Below are 15568 nucleotides of genomic sequence, written 5' to 3'. Positions count from 1 at the left end.
ATTTTTACCATTTGACTTTCACCGATTCACAGTGGAAGAAGAAGAAGGAGAGAATCTCAATCATGTGGTTTGATTATGAAGATCATCAATGGCGAATTAACTGCCACTACGGGAAGACCCAACATGGCAGAACGCCAGCAGTCATCGTCAGTCGTCATCGACTCCGCAACCCGATCCGCGCTTTCATGTCCACCATCGAGCGGGTTCCTGTCCTCTGCCGGTCCCCCGTCGCGCTCTTCCCCAGTCTGCGCCTCGGGACGGATTATTTAACAACTTGCGTTTTCTTTTTTCACTTTGATTTCTTTTTTTCCTCGCGAGGCTCCCTCTCTAGGGCTTTGACCCGCAGCCATTTCGGGAAGTTTCGGAGTCCGGGTGAGCGAGTTCGAGTTGTCCACTACCTTGTCGTCAAAGAGGCGGGCGCTTTGGACTCGTACCGGTGCGTTTCTTGGTTTGCATCAACGGATGGCCTCTTGACGGAGAAAAGATGTGTTTTTGTTCCGGTGCTCACCGGTTTCTTCTGCTTCCCTGAGCTTGTTGGTCAGCCTAAGTGCCCCTCCTTAAGTCCATGAAAAGTACGTGGAAGCTTTGGCACGGCGAAAGGTTAGGTTTTTTTTCCCCCTCATCCAAGGGTTTCGGTGCAGGATTTTCTCATTTGAGCTTTAAAGGTTGGATTTTTTGGGCTGCTTCTTGTTCTTTTTCACCTGGTCTGGGTTCGGAGCAAGTAAAAAAGGGCTTGATTTGCTGAGCTTGGAGAAGTAAAATGGCGGAAACTATGGATGCTAATAGCTGGCAGGAGATGCTGCGGAAGATATTGCCTCCAGGAACCCCCATTCCGGAGGCTCCAGCCAACCTCGATTACTCCATTGCCATCGAGTACGATGGGCCGCCAGTGTCTTATGAGCTTCCGAGGGTTGACCCGGTGGCTGTAATACCTACGGCTGAGACTGCATCTGGCTCGCATAGGTTTCTGAACAGCACGGCTCCACCCATAGCTGATCCAATTCCTTTGCCTGTTTCTCGGATTGCCCGGTGTGCTGACCCTTCACCCCGAAGCCCCCAGGCCTCTGGAAGCTCCGAGTCTATGGATTCTGTCTTGCAGAACGAAGAATTCACTGATGCATCCCGCTCAGGGTCTCCAGTTTCTGCACATAGTATGCCAAATGGGCAGCCTAGCCAACCAGCTAATGAAGGGAGGAGGACATCAGTGGTTACTTTTGAGGAGAAATCAGAAAGTAAAGACCTCTTTGAAGATTTATCAGGTTCTCCTCAGTATGTTGGTGTTACCAGCAAGGAGAAGAGGAAAAAAGTGTGTTATAGGTGCGGGAAGAGAAAGTGGGAGCGCAAAGAAGTCTGTCTGGTTTGTGATGCCAGATATTGCAGCTACTGTGTGCTTAGAGCCATGGGATCGATGCCAGAGGGGCGCAAGTGTGTCAGTTGCATTGGACACCCAATCGATGAGACAAAACGCTCAAAACTAGGAAAACGTTCAAGAACATTGTCTCGGCTTCTCAGTCCATTGGAAGTGAGGCAAATTTTGAAGGCTGAGAAGGAATGCCCTGCTAATCAAATCCGCCCTGAACAGCTCACCGTGAATGGATTTCCACTGAGGCAAGAGGAGATGGCAGAGTTGCTTAGCTGTCCCATACCACCTCAAAAGTTGAAGCCTGGAAGGTATTGGTATGACAAAGAATCAGGCCTATGGGGAAAGGTAGGTGCATCAAGTTTAGTTCTGAGAGCTGCTCTTTAACTTGTCTCAGTGTGCTAATTCTTTGGCCATACATCTTTTTTTCCCTTCAGGAGGGGGAGAAACCTGATAGAGTTATTAGTTCTAACTTGAATTTCACTGGGAAGCTTCAGCCTGACGCTAGTAAGGGCAACACTGAAGTTTATATCAATGGAAGACAAATTACAAAAGTCGAACTAAGGGTGCTTAAGGTGCTTAAGTCAAATGATTTGTTGTTTTTTAAGTAGCAAATGTAACTATTCATCAAAGTGGCAAACTTTATGCATTCTATTTAGTGACAGCAATCTCATGAAAAATCATACTCTCATTTAAACTGTTTGAACACATTTGCATGCAGATTAAAAGGAACTGTTAGCTAATTCAGTTGTTTCTTTTAGTTTTTTGCTTAAATTGCACTGCAAGAAGAGTAGAAGATAAATGGAAGAAGAGGTCTAGAAGGTTAATGTCAATCTTAGTCTAAATATATAGTCAGTTCTGTCATCCAAGTTCCCTACGTACCAATTGGGAATTTTGACTTCATAATGGAATAGAATGTTAGCTTGTCTTAATTCTAAATAAAAATTGCGTTGACTGAGTAATATCAATATTATGCATTAGTTGGGCAGTTGGTGTTCCAACTGCTTTCCAGTCTTCCTGTTGCATCCCAAATTGTTGTTCACTTTTTCACAACAGCATCATATTGCCTATAAGTACTATCAGTTTTTTGTGCTAATTGGGAAATTGGTTATCCAACTACTTTTTAGTCATTATGTTCGGATTGGATCACATGGTGTGCAATAACTCCACTTCATGTTGTTTTTCCTTCTGTTGTTTCTCTCTCTCTCTCTCTCTCTCTCTCTCTCCAAATTGTTTACTCTCTTTCATGGAACAAGGAGAAGATTTTCATTGGCTTGGGTATTAAGAGTGGACAAACAGAGAAACCATCAACCCACATGTGAATTCTATGAATTTGGAAAACATCAGTCTCTTATTTCTTTCCATGCAACAGTTACTATCATCATCACTTTATCATAACACTTAATACAACACTGTAAGAGAGTGGACAAACAGAAACTGCAATTGACATATGCCTTCATTAAATTTGTCTCAGTTTTTTCCATGTATCTTTTACGGTCCTGTTGCCAGTGATTGTCATTCCTACCGTAGTCAACCACTTTCTGAACACGTCCATTTTGCAGGTTGCTAATGTGCAATGCCCACGTGATACACATTTCTGGGTGTATGATGATGGTCGCTATGAAGAGGAAGGTCAAAATAATATCAGGGGGAAAATCTGGGAATCGGTATTAACTAATTCCTCTTTTGTGTCTGACTAAACAGAATTATTAAGTTTTACTGCTTAATTGTTGTTCTGGTTCTTTTTCTTGACAGGCATTGACAAGATTTGCATGTTCTTTGTTCTCTTTGCCTGTACCACGTGCAGTTCCTAATGGTTCTAAAAGTGAGGCATCATATGTACCCAGAATCTTGCCTGATTATCTTGAGCAGAGAATCCAAAAGCTTTTGCTTCTTGGACCCCAGGGATCTGGAACAGGCACTATTTTTAAACAGGTATGATATATTAATTGGGAGTGGGATTGGTAATTGCATTAGAGATGTTTTTTACTTTTTATGTTATATATGTAAGCTCATATGCGATCAGGCAAAGATTATTAGCAATTAGAATAAGAATATACCAGTGAATTCTCCAATTGTTCATTTTGTTCTTCTTGTTAGCTCTTATAGCAATTTGGTGCTGTGTGGTTCCATGTAGGGTGGGACATTGATTGGTTTACCAATTTCATAGGTATAACTGAATCCAAACCTTTTTTTTTTTTTTTTTTTCAGTTTGAAAACATCAAATCAACCAAACCAAAATTGTTAGGGTTGAAAATGAACTGAAAGATTTTTTTTTTTTCAGTTTACTACTTTTGCTTTTTTGAAGTTACTTGTTAGTTTGGAATAATATTTGCTGAGCAAACAGTTGTCTTGGCCCAGGATTTGTGCGGAAAACATGTTTGATGATATACTTGCTATAGATATTAGAGGATGTTAATTTGTTTTGAAAGATATTGTCATCTCAAAGTTCACTTCCTGATATAAATTTGCTAATCCAATCATGAAATTTGATAGAAATGATACAGAATGCTTTATCATTCTTAAATTTGTATTGTTGTTTCTTGGTGTCAAACAGTGTTAGGGAAGTTTCCTGTATGGGCATATGTATTCATTATATTTTCTTTGTGATCATATAACTTTTTTCTTCTTTTCTACACAAAAAGATGCCCTTTAATTTCTTTTTAATGGTTCGATGATTTGAACAGGCTAAGTTTATGTATGGAAATAAGTTTTCTGAAGATGAATTGGAAAACATGAAACTGATGATACAAAGTAATATTTACAAGTATCTAAGTATTTTACTGGAAGGACGAGAACGCTTTGAGGAGGAGGCTTTGGCTAGGATTGGAAAGACAGTCTCTGACAATGAACATTCTACTGAAGGTACCATGGATATTTATGTTTCAGATTTTCCTTGGTAAATTATGTCTACAAATTACTTGCATTTTAACTCGTTATACATTCTTTCAAACGATATGTACTCCACAAGCTCGCATTGATACTTAAGATTATGTTGAGCTTGCCTAACTAGAATCATAAGATAAGTGATCAAAGTGGCATCCTTGTTACTCTCTGATTGGTTGAGGTGTGATGTGTATTTTTATTAATAATAATTATTATTTATGGATACAAATGGTTGCTTTACATTGCATTTCTTTTGAACTCCAACTAGATACTCTATATGTGGTGGAGAAGGGATACTTTTGAATCACAGCTAGATGGCTGTAACAAATCATTGTAGGATTTTCAGGTCTAGAGGAAAGCGAAGCTAGTAGGCCAAATCAATGTGTTTACTCAATCAATGGAAGATTAAAGCAGTTTTCTGACTGGCTTTTGGACATAGTAGCCATGGGGGACTTGGATGCTTTCTTTCCTGCTGCAACACGTGAATATGCACCATTGGTTGAAGAGATGTGGAGAGAGCCTGCCATACAGGAAACATATAAAAGAAGAAATGAGCTCCATTTTCTTCCAGATATTGCTGAATACTTCTTGAATAAGGTATCCACAATTCTTAGCGGTCAGCGTCAAACTAAGTTTCATATCCACAACTCTTAGCATTCAGCATCAAACTAAGTGCAAAGTACTACAGTTCCTGTGAATTTAATGCAATAATCCTGTAAATCTTATATATGATCAAATCATTGATTTTCATTGACTGCTTTTCATAATGAATTTGGAAATAATGTCAAGTCTTAGATATTAGTACAGATGTGGAGTACTTAGTAAAACAGTGCCTGTTTACTGGCATTGTTTAGTGAGAATCACATGAAATTACTAATAGCATAATAATACTGGCCAGACTATTTGATCTTGTATCTGTCTTTTATTACTTGGGACTGCTAAATATTGGTACTTTTAAGTTGGAAACTTCATATGATGCTCCAGTTATTTTTATGAAATCCACCCTTTGTGCTTTATTCTTATCTAATACTGACTTTCAACCGTGTAGTGTATACTTCTACTTTGATAACTGATTGTGTTCTGTAAATACCCTGGCATTTCCACATGCAACTGCAGAAAAGAGATAACTGGAATATTCTCTTGCAGCCTTCTCTTAGTTCTGATACTTGGCTCAAAATTTGTTCTATAATTTTAGAACATACCTTTCCCTCTAAATCCAAAGGTATAACCTATGTGAATTAGGTAATTTAATTGGATTAACTTTGATGATCTTATCTTAAGTCAAGATACCGATAGTGTGTTAAACTACTTTAAGACTTCTTGTCTTCCAAAATGCAATCCAATTATCATTTTGGACAATCGCCTGTCATATTTCTTGGGAGGGAGTGAAAACTTCATTCTTTCTAGAATTGAGAAATTTTATATACTACATTATTTGGAAATTCTGATCTAGTTCATGATTGAGATATCTGATAACAAATATATCGATGAGATTAAATCTGTTTACTTATAGTAGGCATTAATTACTGTTGCAGATGTGATAATTCATTTTCACTATGAGATGCAAGTTTTTTTGTTGTATCTGGAAACAACTTGAGAAATTAATTTTTCCATGAATAGAGTCAAAAGTAACTGTGAAAATAATGCTTGAATGTATGGAAAGAGGCGTACACCGTTTGTTTTTTTGTTTTAGCAACTTATTGTCCACAAATAAAAGAGGAAACAGAAAAGATTTATTAAAAATTAGAAAGTCCCTAATAACTTTTGATACTGTCTAGTAACTATGGAAGTAATGCGTGCATGTAAAGTCAGTAAATCTATTATGCATTTTACTTCTCTTAAAGCGCATAAGGATATCATTCGTCCTTGCAGGCAGTTGAGGTATCAAGCAATGAGTATGAACCTTCAGAGAAGGATATATTGTATGCAGAAGGAGTTACGCAAGGGAATGGGCTAGCTTTTATTGAATTTTCACTTGATGACCACAGTCCAATGTCCGAACTCTACAATGACAACCCTGAAGCTCACTCGCAATCACTCACTAGGTAATTTCTCTCCCTGTTCATCCGTTCTCAATTCTCATTTATATTGCCGTTCACTGTTATAGCAGGAAAAACAGTGGATTCCACTTAGTATGTTTATAAGTAGAAAGAAGAGCAAAGTGAGCAATAGCAAATTGGAGTTCTTTGCTTTTGAAAATTCTCCTTTCCAACAATCGCCGATGGCATCATTAGTCATCCTGTTGTAATTGATAATAGTTTGTGTTAAACATTTAAATGTATAGGCTGGTCATCATCTTTTTTCCTTGATAACTCGGGTTTATGAGATAAGTAGTTTGTTACTGAACTTTAACATGGTAAAACATCAGGCATATATCCTAAATTCATTTGACTTGGTCCTTGTGTTGCTGTTTAACTACTGAGTTCAATCTACCAGCTTACACCATTACGAACGGAGGATGTTGATTATATGAATGCATAGGCCGGTTCTTCTTTTCCTACAGCTTGAGTGTTCAGGTTTCATAGTATAGTCATCCAGACTTTAACAAATTGTAGAATCTAATTGGTTCCCAGAAATTAATGTGAATGATCAATTTAACATGTACCCATAAATTAGGCAATAGTACTTTGTATCGCAAGATATATCTGTTCCCTTGATGATTGTGGTCAAAGATCCTCATCTAGTGCTGAATGTTGGTCTATCTTCCAAGTTTTGAGTCCTGAAATTTACGTTTGTTCGTGATTTTCTTTTGCATCTTTTCCTCATGTTATTCTCTTCGTCTTCGTCTCAGATACCAACTGATTCGAGTCAGCGCCAAGGGCATGAATGAAGGCTGCAAGTGGGTGGAAATGTTCGAGGATGTCCGTCTAGTCATCTTCTGCGTGGCACTCAGTGACTATGACCAGTTGGCAACTCCTATTAACGATAGCAACAAACCTCTGCAGAATAAGATTATGCAAAGCAAGGAGTTATTTGAGGCCACAGTCAGGTCTATCGTCACTTTCTCAGCAAATTCTTTTGTTTGTTTGTTTGTTTTTGCATTCGCAATCTAGAATTTGCTTTCACATTTTGGTCTAGATGTTACCTCTCCTAATAGTGTGTTCTATATCGTCATGTGACATTTGATCTAATCAGGCAACCGTGCTTCCATGATACCCCATTTGTTCTCATGCTCAACAAGTACGATGCATTTGAAGAGAAGATAAACCGTGTTCCTTTGTCGACCTGCGAGTGGCTTAGTGATTTCTCCCCATTGAGGACTCACCAGAGCAACCAGAACCTCGCGCAGCAGGCTTACTATTACATAGCCATGAAGTTTAAGGACCTCTACTACACACTCACCAACCAGAAGCTCTTTGTTTGGCAAGCACGGGCACGCGATCGTCCCACCGTCGACGAAGCTTTCAAGTATATAAGAGAGGTGCTGAAGTGGGCCGACGATAAAGAGGACAACATGGTTTACATGGAGGATTCATTCTACAGCACCACAGAGATGAGTTCTATCAGGCAGGAATGATCAGTTCAGTCTCCCCGACTCTTAACGAACATCTGTGTATAGTCTCGCCGTTGCTGCCGTGTATAATTTTCTCCAGATTCTCTTGATTCTGAACTCTGATTGAATGATTATAAATGTGATTTCTTGCTGTCCTGTAAGCTAGAAATTGAGTTTCCAAATGTTAGACCTGATTCTTAATAAACTATTACAAGTTGGTGAAAACACCTCAAACTGTAGACTAGTTTGAAAGATCCTCTGCAATCAATTTTACAACCAGGTTTGTATGGTTGTGTTCCTGTGTGTTTGATCCATAGAAACTCTATTAAGTTTGTTGTTTCTTTTTTAATTGTTTTGCGAGTTCAGATCTTTAGGGTGTGTTTGGTTCAAGTTATGATGTATAACCTTGATTATGTGATTACCTGATAATTACATAACCAAGATTATGGGGCATAAAATATAATTTAATATTGTTTGATTTATTTTATTTATTTGGAGGGAATAAAACATAATCAATTTTATATTTACGATATTATCTTTTATTCAATTATATTTTAATATAATTCATTAAATTAATAAATATAATTTGATAATTTTATTTTAATAAAATAATTAATTAAAATAATTATTTTAATAAAAAACATTAAAATAATAAATATAATTTGTTAATTTTATTTTTAAAATTTAAAATAAATTTATATATTTTAATAAAATAATTTATTAAAATAATTATTTTAATAAAATAATTCATTAAATTAATAAATATAATTCCTTAATTTTATATTTTTAAATTTAAAATAAATTTTTATTTATTTTAATAAAATAATTTATTAAAATAATTATTTTAATAAAATAATTCGTTAAATTAATAAATATATAGGATAATTTTATTTTAATAAAATAATTTATTAAAAAAATTATTTTAATAAAATAATTTATTAAATTAATAAATATAATTTGTTAATTTTATATTTTAAAATTTTAAAAAATATATATTTTTTAATAAAATAATTCATTAAAATAATTATTTTAATAAAATAATTTATTAAATTAATAAATATAATTTATTAATTTTATTTTTTAAATTTTAAAATAAATTATTTTTTAATTTATAAATATTTAAATTAAAATTTATTGAATTAATTAATTCGATTTTAATTAATTCAAATTTAAAATCGGAGGGTAATAATGGAAAAAATTTTGTTAATCTCTGGAATCGTAGAAAACCTTAGGCAGCCAAGGTAATCACATAACCAGGTTATAACCTATTTGCTGATGTGGCGGTAATGTTATATTACTTGGGAATCGATCATAACTTGAACCAAACAAGATTATCAACGATAACCTTGGACAGATAACCAAGGTAATCATAGATTATCCCAACCAATCATCCCCTTACAGTGTTTTTACCTTTTCTCCAGAAAATTGTTTCTGTAAAACAAAATATATAGTCGAAATATTGCCTGTTTATTTATTTATTTATAAATTTAAAAGCACGGGCTGTGTTTGGGCCGTGTGATGGGCCGTCTTAAGAAAGACAAGCAAAAGTCCCAGCCCAAATAATAGCACGTAATGGGCACGTGACCTGCGTCTATCCATTTCGTCCTCGAGACTCTCTTTCTGTATCGGAGGCGATGGAATGCCTCAGGAATCCTTTCCTCTTCCCCTTGCCTCCGCAACAGAATCCGATCTCCCAGCCGGCGACCACCATCAAGCGCCGACGTAGGTTGCTCGAGCTCACCCCTCCCGTCCGGTCCTCCACCTCATCGGACCCGTGGAGCCTCAGCGACGGGAACTCCCGCAAGATCCGAACCCTCCCCTACCGGCGCCACCCGCGGAAGCCGCTCTCCGACGATGACGCCCGCCGCATCATCCACGCCAAGGCGCAGTACCTCAGCCGCCTCCGCCGCAACCAGGGGAGCGGCGCGCAGACCCCCCGGTGGATCCGTCGTACCCCGGAGCAGATGGCCCAGTTGATTGAGGATGACAGGGATGGGAATTTGCACGGGAAGCATGTGGTAGCGGCGATACGGAAGGTCCGTGCATTGGCCCAGCTCCCAGACGGGTCGTATAACATGCGGGAGGTGATGGGATCGTTCGTGACGAAGCTGAGCTTCAAAGAGATGTGCACTGTGCTCAAGGAGCAGCGCGGGTGGCGCCAGGCTAGGGACTTCTTTGCATGGATGAAGCTGCAGGTCGGTTAAATTTCTACATCTCCCTATACTGTCCATATTGATCAACGTTTTCAACTTCCACCCTACATGGAAGTTGTTTCTTTATTAATCCATAAATGATATTCTTGCTGATGTATGATTCCTTATGCGTTGAATTTTAGTATTTTGCAATCAGAGTGTTCCCATAGATTTTTACATACCGAATTATCTTCTAGCATAGGGATCAGCGATCACTCATAATGTTTGTCCTATTGATGACTTCATTGTTCTGACTAGAAATACTGAAAAAAAAATTTGATACCTTGACATACTATCACTACTCGTCTTGTTCTACAAACTGATATGTAGGGGTTTATATTGTCATTATGTGTAAATGATTGCTTATGATTTGCTCATACATGTGCATTGCTCCAGAAATTGGAGCCGATCTTTTACATACATGGTCGGCTGGGATGCCTTATTCTTGCGTTGTTATTTTGTGGATGTGATTTGTGGTGAATGTTTTAGAGGTAGTGATGCATATTTTGCTCATATATATTCTTAAAAACATTTTAATCAACTACCAATATCAATATTTTCTACAAATTGCAGCTATGCTACAGACCTAGTGTTATTGTCTACACTCTTGTTCTGAGAATATATGGGCAAGTTGGCAAGATTAAACTTGCTGAACAGATTTTTTTGGAGATGCTTGAAGTGGGTTGTGAACCGGATGCAGTTGCTTGTGGAACTATGCTTTGTACATATGCTAGGTGGGGAAGGCATAAAGACATGATGTTATTTTATTCTGCCGTGCGCAGGAGAGATATTTTACCCTCTATTGCTGTTTTTAATTTCATGATTTCCTCTTTGCAAAAGCAGAAGCTGCATGAAAAGGTTATCCGACTGTGGAAGCAGATGTTGGATGATGCAATAGAGCCCAACCGTTTTACTTATACAATTGTTATAGCCTCCTATGCCAAGGAGGAACTACTGGAGGATTCTCTTGATATTTTTCATAAAATGAAAAAAGCTGGTTTTGTGCCTGAGGAGGCTACACATGGCCTCCTCATTTCTTTAAGTGCTAAAAATGGCAAAGGGGATATGGCTTTACAAATTTATGAAGAGATGAAATCTTTGAAAATTGTACCAAGTAACTATACTTTAGCTTCACTGTTGACATTGCATTACAAAACTGCTGATTACACAAAAGCACTAGACCTTTTTTCCGAAATGCAAAGAAACAAAGTTCTCCTTGATGAGGCCATATATGGAATTCTCATAAGGATATATGGAAAACTGGGCCTATATGAGGATGCACTAAAAACATTTGAGGATGTTGAAAAAATAAGTGCTCCAAGTGATGAAAAAACGTATGTGGCTATGGCTCATGTTCATCTTAATTTTGGAGAGTACGAGAAAGCTATTAAAGTTATTGAACTTATGAAATCCAGAAATGTTGAGCTGTCAAAGTTTTCATATAGTGTTTTACTTCGCTGTTATGTATTATTAGAGGATGTGGTCTCTGCCGAAGTTACTTTCCAGATGTTATCTAAGACAGAACTTCCTGATGCAGTCTGCTGCAGTGACTTACTTAGACTTTATGTAAATTTGGGCCTCCTTGAAAAGGCCAAGTCTTTAGTTTCACATCTAAGACAATTGGAAATACAGTTTGATGAAGGTCTTTATAAGGCCATTTTGGAAGTATATTGCAAAGACGGAATGATAGATGAAGCTGAAAATTTGGTAGAGGAAATGGAAGGTCTTGGCTTGACCATAGATAAAACCATAAGGACTTCAATGATGGCAATGTATGGTGAAGTTGGAGGAATTCAAAAAGCAGAACGCTTGTTGAAGAAGCTAGATGAACCAGATTATATAGCACTTAGTGTAATGCTTTGTCTTTACCTAGAAAATGGCGACACTGAAAAATCCAAAAACATTCTGAAATCTTTGTGTCTGATGGCAGCTGGTGTATCTTCTGCCAACCAGCTGATTTGCAAATATGCAAGGGAAGGCAAGCATCAATGACTATTTTCATTTATTGTCCTTGTCTGTAATTAATAAATTCATACAAAACTCTTTGATCCCATGATTATTTATTAAGATTTCAGAGCTGGAACGAAAACCATGTATTCATTCAGATAATGATGATTCTTCTCTTTGCCACAGGGAGAATAGTTGAAGCTGAAACCTTGTATAAGCAGATGTCTGAGATAGGCTATAAGCCTGACAATTCAGCTATTTCTTCTATGATTACTCTTTATGGACGATTCCACCAACTAAAACAAGCTGAAGAAGTATTTGCCTCAATATCACACTCTTCAAATGCTGTAGACGCTGCTTACAATTCCATGATAGATGTTTACTGCAAATCTGGAGAAATTACTGCAGCAACACAGCTGTATGAAGAAATGATTAGCAAAGGCTATACTCAGGATGCTGTTACTATCAGCATACTTGTCAATACTTGTACTAAGAATAGTGAGCACTGATAGCCTGTTTAACTCTATTATTTAGATTTATGTCAATAGTAGGTTAAGTTATAGAATAGATTTAAGATACAAAATTTGAAGGTTCCTTGAGCACTTAGTAGTTCAATTGTTTTAGTATCCTTTCTATGAGTAGTGTGTGCCCATGCATTATAGGTTTTCTAGTAACCTGTTTTGTACTTCATCCTATAATAATACTTCAATCTTCATACACCTTTACCATTCTCTACAGGAAAATATCAGGAAGCAGAAAGGATTATTGAGAACAGTTTTACTAGGGATGTCGAACTCGATACTGTAGCCTACAATACTTTTATCAAGGCAATGCTAGAAGCAGGTTAGTAATGACGTTACAAATATGTACCCTTTTGAGTTTAACTATCTATCTGTTTGTGAACTGACAAGATAAATGCAGGTAAGCTACATTCTGCAATCAGCATATACAATCGCATGATTTCATCTCGTGTTCCTCCATCTCTTCAAACATACAACACGATGATCAGGTAAAGTCAGGTTTTTAATACCCCGACTGTTCTTGGCTAGTTTCCTTATATTTCTATCATTTTATACTTGGCTTTATCTTGACTCGTGTGAAATGATACAGTGTGTATGGTCAAAAGGGGAAGTTAGAAAAGGCCATTGAGATGTTCCATGCTGCACAAGGATTGGATTTGCCAATAGATGAGAAGGCCTACACCAACATGATTAGTTATTATGGAAAAGCTGGTTGGACATACTTCATCCTATCCAATTGCATCAATTGTTAGCTGGTCTTGCTTACACTTGTGTTCCTGGACAATAATAAACATCCATCATATATTTTGTCCGCGGCTAACTTTCTCCAGTCATCATTACTCCATCCTGATGACAAACATGAGATGTAGTTTTTTCATAGAAATAACCTGTTTCTTTTTACTGGTTTTGCAGGTAGGACTGAAGAGGCATTGCAGTTATTTGAAAAAATGAAGGAAGTTGGAATACAACCTGGAAAGGTGTGCAACTAGATTAATAACCTCATTGTCACTAAGTGTGCTTTCACATCTTCTGTTTTATTTTGACATTTGAATACTATGAGCATTGTTTTCATGTTATTACAGGTGATGATATTCCAAAGTTTCTGCCCTGTGTTTTTAGAAAGCTTAGAGAAGTACATAAAATATAATACAATGTTTTCCATATTGTTTTTTTTCTGCTAATGTGTATTGTACATTGTTAATTTTTGAACATGATTTCATAACACACCATCAATGTTATTTTATAAATAACAAACTTTATGCCCAATTTAGAAAAATGGGATAGAATATGACAGTGCATAAGATTCACTAGACAGAGGTTGGTACTGTTTTTACTTCTAAAATAGATGCAACAGCTTGATGCTTCCCCTTGTAATATTACGAGTATAGTCATCTGCTAAACTTGGTGAATCCAGTAACTCTGATTATTGGAATCCAGTTACTCTTATCCCTGCTGAATGGTTTTGTATTCTCACCTTTAACTATGCTGGCATGGCATATGATTTCCTACACTAGAGAAAATAGACCAATGTACCTCAAATTATACTGTTAATTGCTTAATTTGTATGCCATCACATAATTTGAGCAAGGATGGTCTGTTTTTCTGCTGTTTCCAGTGAACCCTGTTGTTTTATTGCCATGTTTACTTCTGTAGCTGTTGGTCATTTACTGGACAATGTTTTGTACATTTCCTTTCTGCACAAGTTCACTCCAATCGATGAGGCAGCATGTTTAATCAACGAGTCTTTATTTTGAAGCTTATTAATATGCTATTAATTGCTGCCATATATTACCATGCAGATTAGTTATAATACAATGATTAATGTCTATGCCACTTCTGGACTCTATTCGGAAGCAAAAAATCTTTTCCAAGAGATGCAGAAGGCTGGGCATTTTGCAGATTCTCTTACATATCTTGCGCTCATCAGAGCTTGTACAGAGAGTAAGAAGTATTCAGAAGCAGAGAAAACTATTCGTAGGATGCTGGAGGAAGGAATCACTCCCTCATGTGCTCATTTTAACTATTTAATCTTTGGCTTTATAAACGACGGACTTGTATCCAAAGCAGAAAGAGTTGTCGCAGAAATGAAGCTGACAGGTTTGAATCCTGATTTGGCATGTTGTAGAACCATGATGAGAACATATATGGACTATGGGCTTATTGAGGAAGGTCTTTCCTTCTTCGAAACCATTAATGGTTCTCTAAAGCCTGATGGGTTTATTTTAAGTGCTGCTGTCCATCTTTACGAGTTCGCTGGAAGGGAATCTGAAGCAGGTGATGTTCTAGACACAATAAATCTACGTGGGCTCTTATTTCTAAGAAACCTGAGAATTGGATCAAAATCACAACCTTAATCTATCAATATGATGCTGTGGAAATTGTCAGCATTTGGAAGTAAACATTAGCCAGGTGTTAAAAGGACAATAAAGATTGTGCCTCAAGTCCAAGTACAATAAACCTGAGAGCTGGATGAAAAACTCTATAGCTTAATTTGGCATCTGATGCTAAGGAAGATGGTCACAAACTGTTAAATGGTCTACCAGATGCTAGGAAAATGGTCATCTGGGAGTAAAGGTATACAAGTTAGCTCTAACAACCGACCGAGATTGTGGCTCAGAAAGCACGAGAACAGATGTTTAATTCAGATGGAGGTTCGTGAGGTTTTTCTTGGTCGCACACTATTATTTTTTCTTGGTTCGACATAGAAACAGCATTGGCATTCACCAGGTACAAGATTTACATAATGAAACTGGTGTTCTTTTATGTTATGATTTGCAGTCTATCAAGAGGCAGTGAGAATAGCTTATGTGCTTGCAAAGAGGTAGATTTTCAGAATGCTCGAGTGAGATACTATGAAGTTGCGGGACTGTCGCTTCCAATCATGCAGACAGATTGCGGCCTTGAGGACGGATCATGTAAATTCCTGATGTACTATAGTTGATTTTATTGTAGATGTAAAGGCTTGTTTTCCTTGTTTATGTAACAAGAAATATATACAATTAATATGAGCCTGCTTCTTTAATGTTTTTATTTTCAGGTGTTTGGTGTTTGATCTAGATTACCATTGTGAATATTTTGCCCTTAAATTTACCTGTCCTTTTCAAAATGCTTCTTTTTGTTACTTTTCTCTTATCATTATTTTTAATATTATAGATGAAGTTAAAATTTG

At 37.0% G+C, this 15568-nt stretch overlaps 2 protein-coding genes across 4 annotated transcripts; both read left to right on the top strand.

Annotated features, from left to right (window-relative positions):
• Positions 1 to 206: 206 nt before the first annotated feature.
• Positions 207 to 8028, top strand: LOC141838347 (extra-large guanine nucleotide-binding protein 3-like). 2 transcript variants are annotated; one of them, XM_074725793.1, is made up of 9 exons: positions 207 to 1708; positions 1798 to 1935; positions 2923 to 3027; positions 3116 to 3295; positions 4048 to 4225; positions 4584 to 4843; positions 6119 to 6291; positions 7038 to 7235; positions 7382 to 8028. In XM_074725793.1, the coding sequence occupies exons 1-9, from the start codon at positions 761 to 763 to the stop codon at positions 7761 to 7763; spliced, it is 2562 nt and encodes an 853-aa protein (XP_074581894.1). In that variant the 5' UTR covers positions 207 to 760; the 3' UTR covers positions 7764 to 8028. The 2 variants fall into 2 exon arrangements, with proteins under 2 accessions (XP_074581894.1, XP_074581895.1); XM_074725794.1 differs by having other exon boundaries at positions 208 to 1708; positions 4593 to 4843.
• Positions 8029 to 9373: 1345 nt separating this feature from the next.
• LOC141842085 (pentatricopeptide repeat-containing protein At5g27270) lies at positions 9374 to 15396 on the top strand. Of its 2 annotated transcripts, XR_012602850.1 has the most exons (9): positions 9374 to 9934; positions 10505 to 11909; positions 12065 to 12376; positions 12617 to 12721; positions 12800 to 12887; positions 12989 to 13110; positions 13312 to 13376; positions 14199 to 15050; positions 15178 to 15396. XR_012602850.1 is itself a non-coding variant. In XM_074730300.1 (8 exons), exons 1-8 carry the CDS (start codon positions 9374 to 9376, stop codon positions 14751 to 14753), a joined length of 3213 nt encoding a protein of 1070 aa, XP_074586401.1. In that variant the 3' UTR covers positions 14754 to 15396. The 2 variants fall into 2 exon arrangements, 1 of the variants encoding a protein (XP_074586401.1); XM_074730300.1 differs by having other exon boundaries at positions 14199 to 15396.
• The last annotated feature ends 172 nt before the right edge of the window (positions 15397 to 15568 follow it).

This window comes from Curcuma longa, chromosome 11 (assembly GCF_044706935.1).
Source record: "Curcuma longa cultivar G26 ecotype Majalengka, Jawa Barat chromosome 11, ITB_CL_G26_1.1, whole genome shotgun sequence".
NCBI lineage: Eukaryota > Viridiplantae > Streptophyta > Magnoliopsida > Zingiberales > Zingiberaceae > Curcuma > Curcuma longa.
The sequence above is the reverse complement of the archived record's forward strand: the minus strand, read 5'-3'. Positions and strand labels throughout refer to the sequence as shown.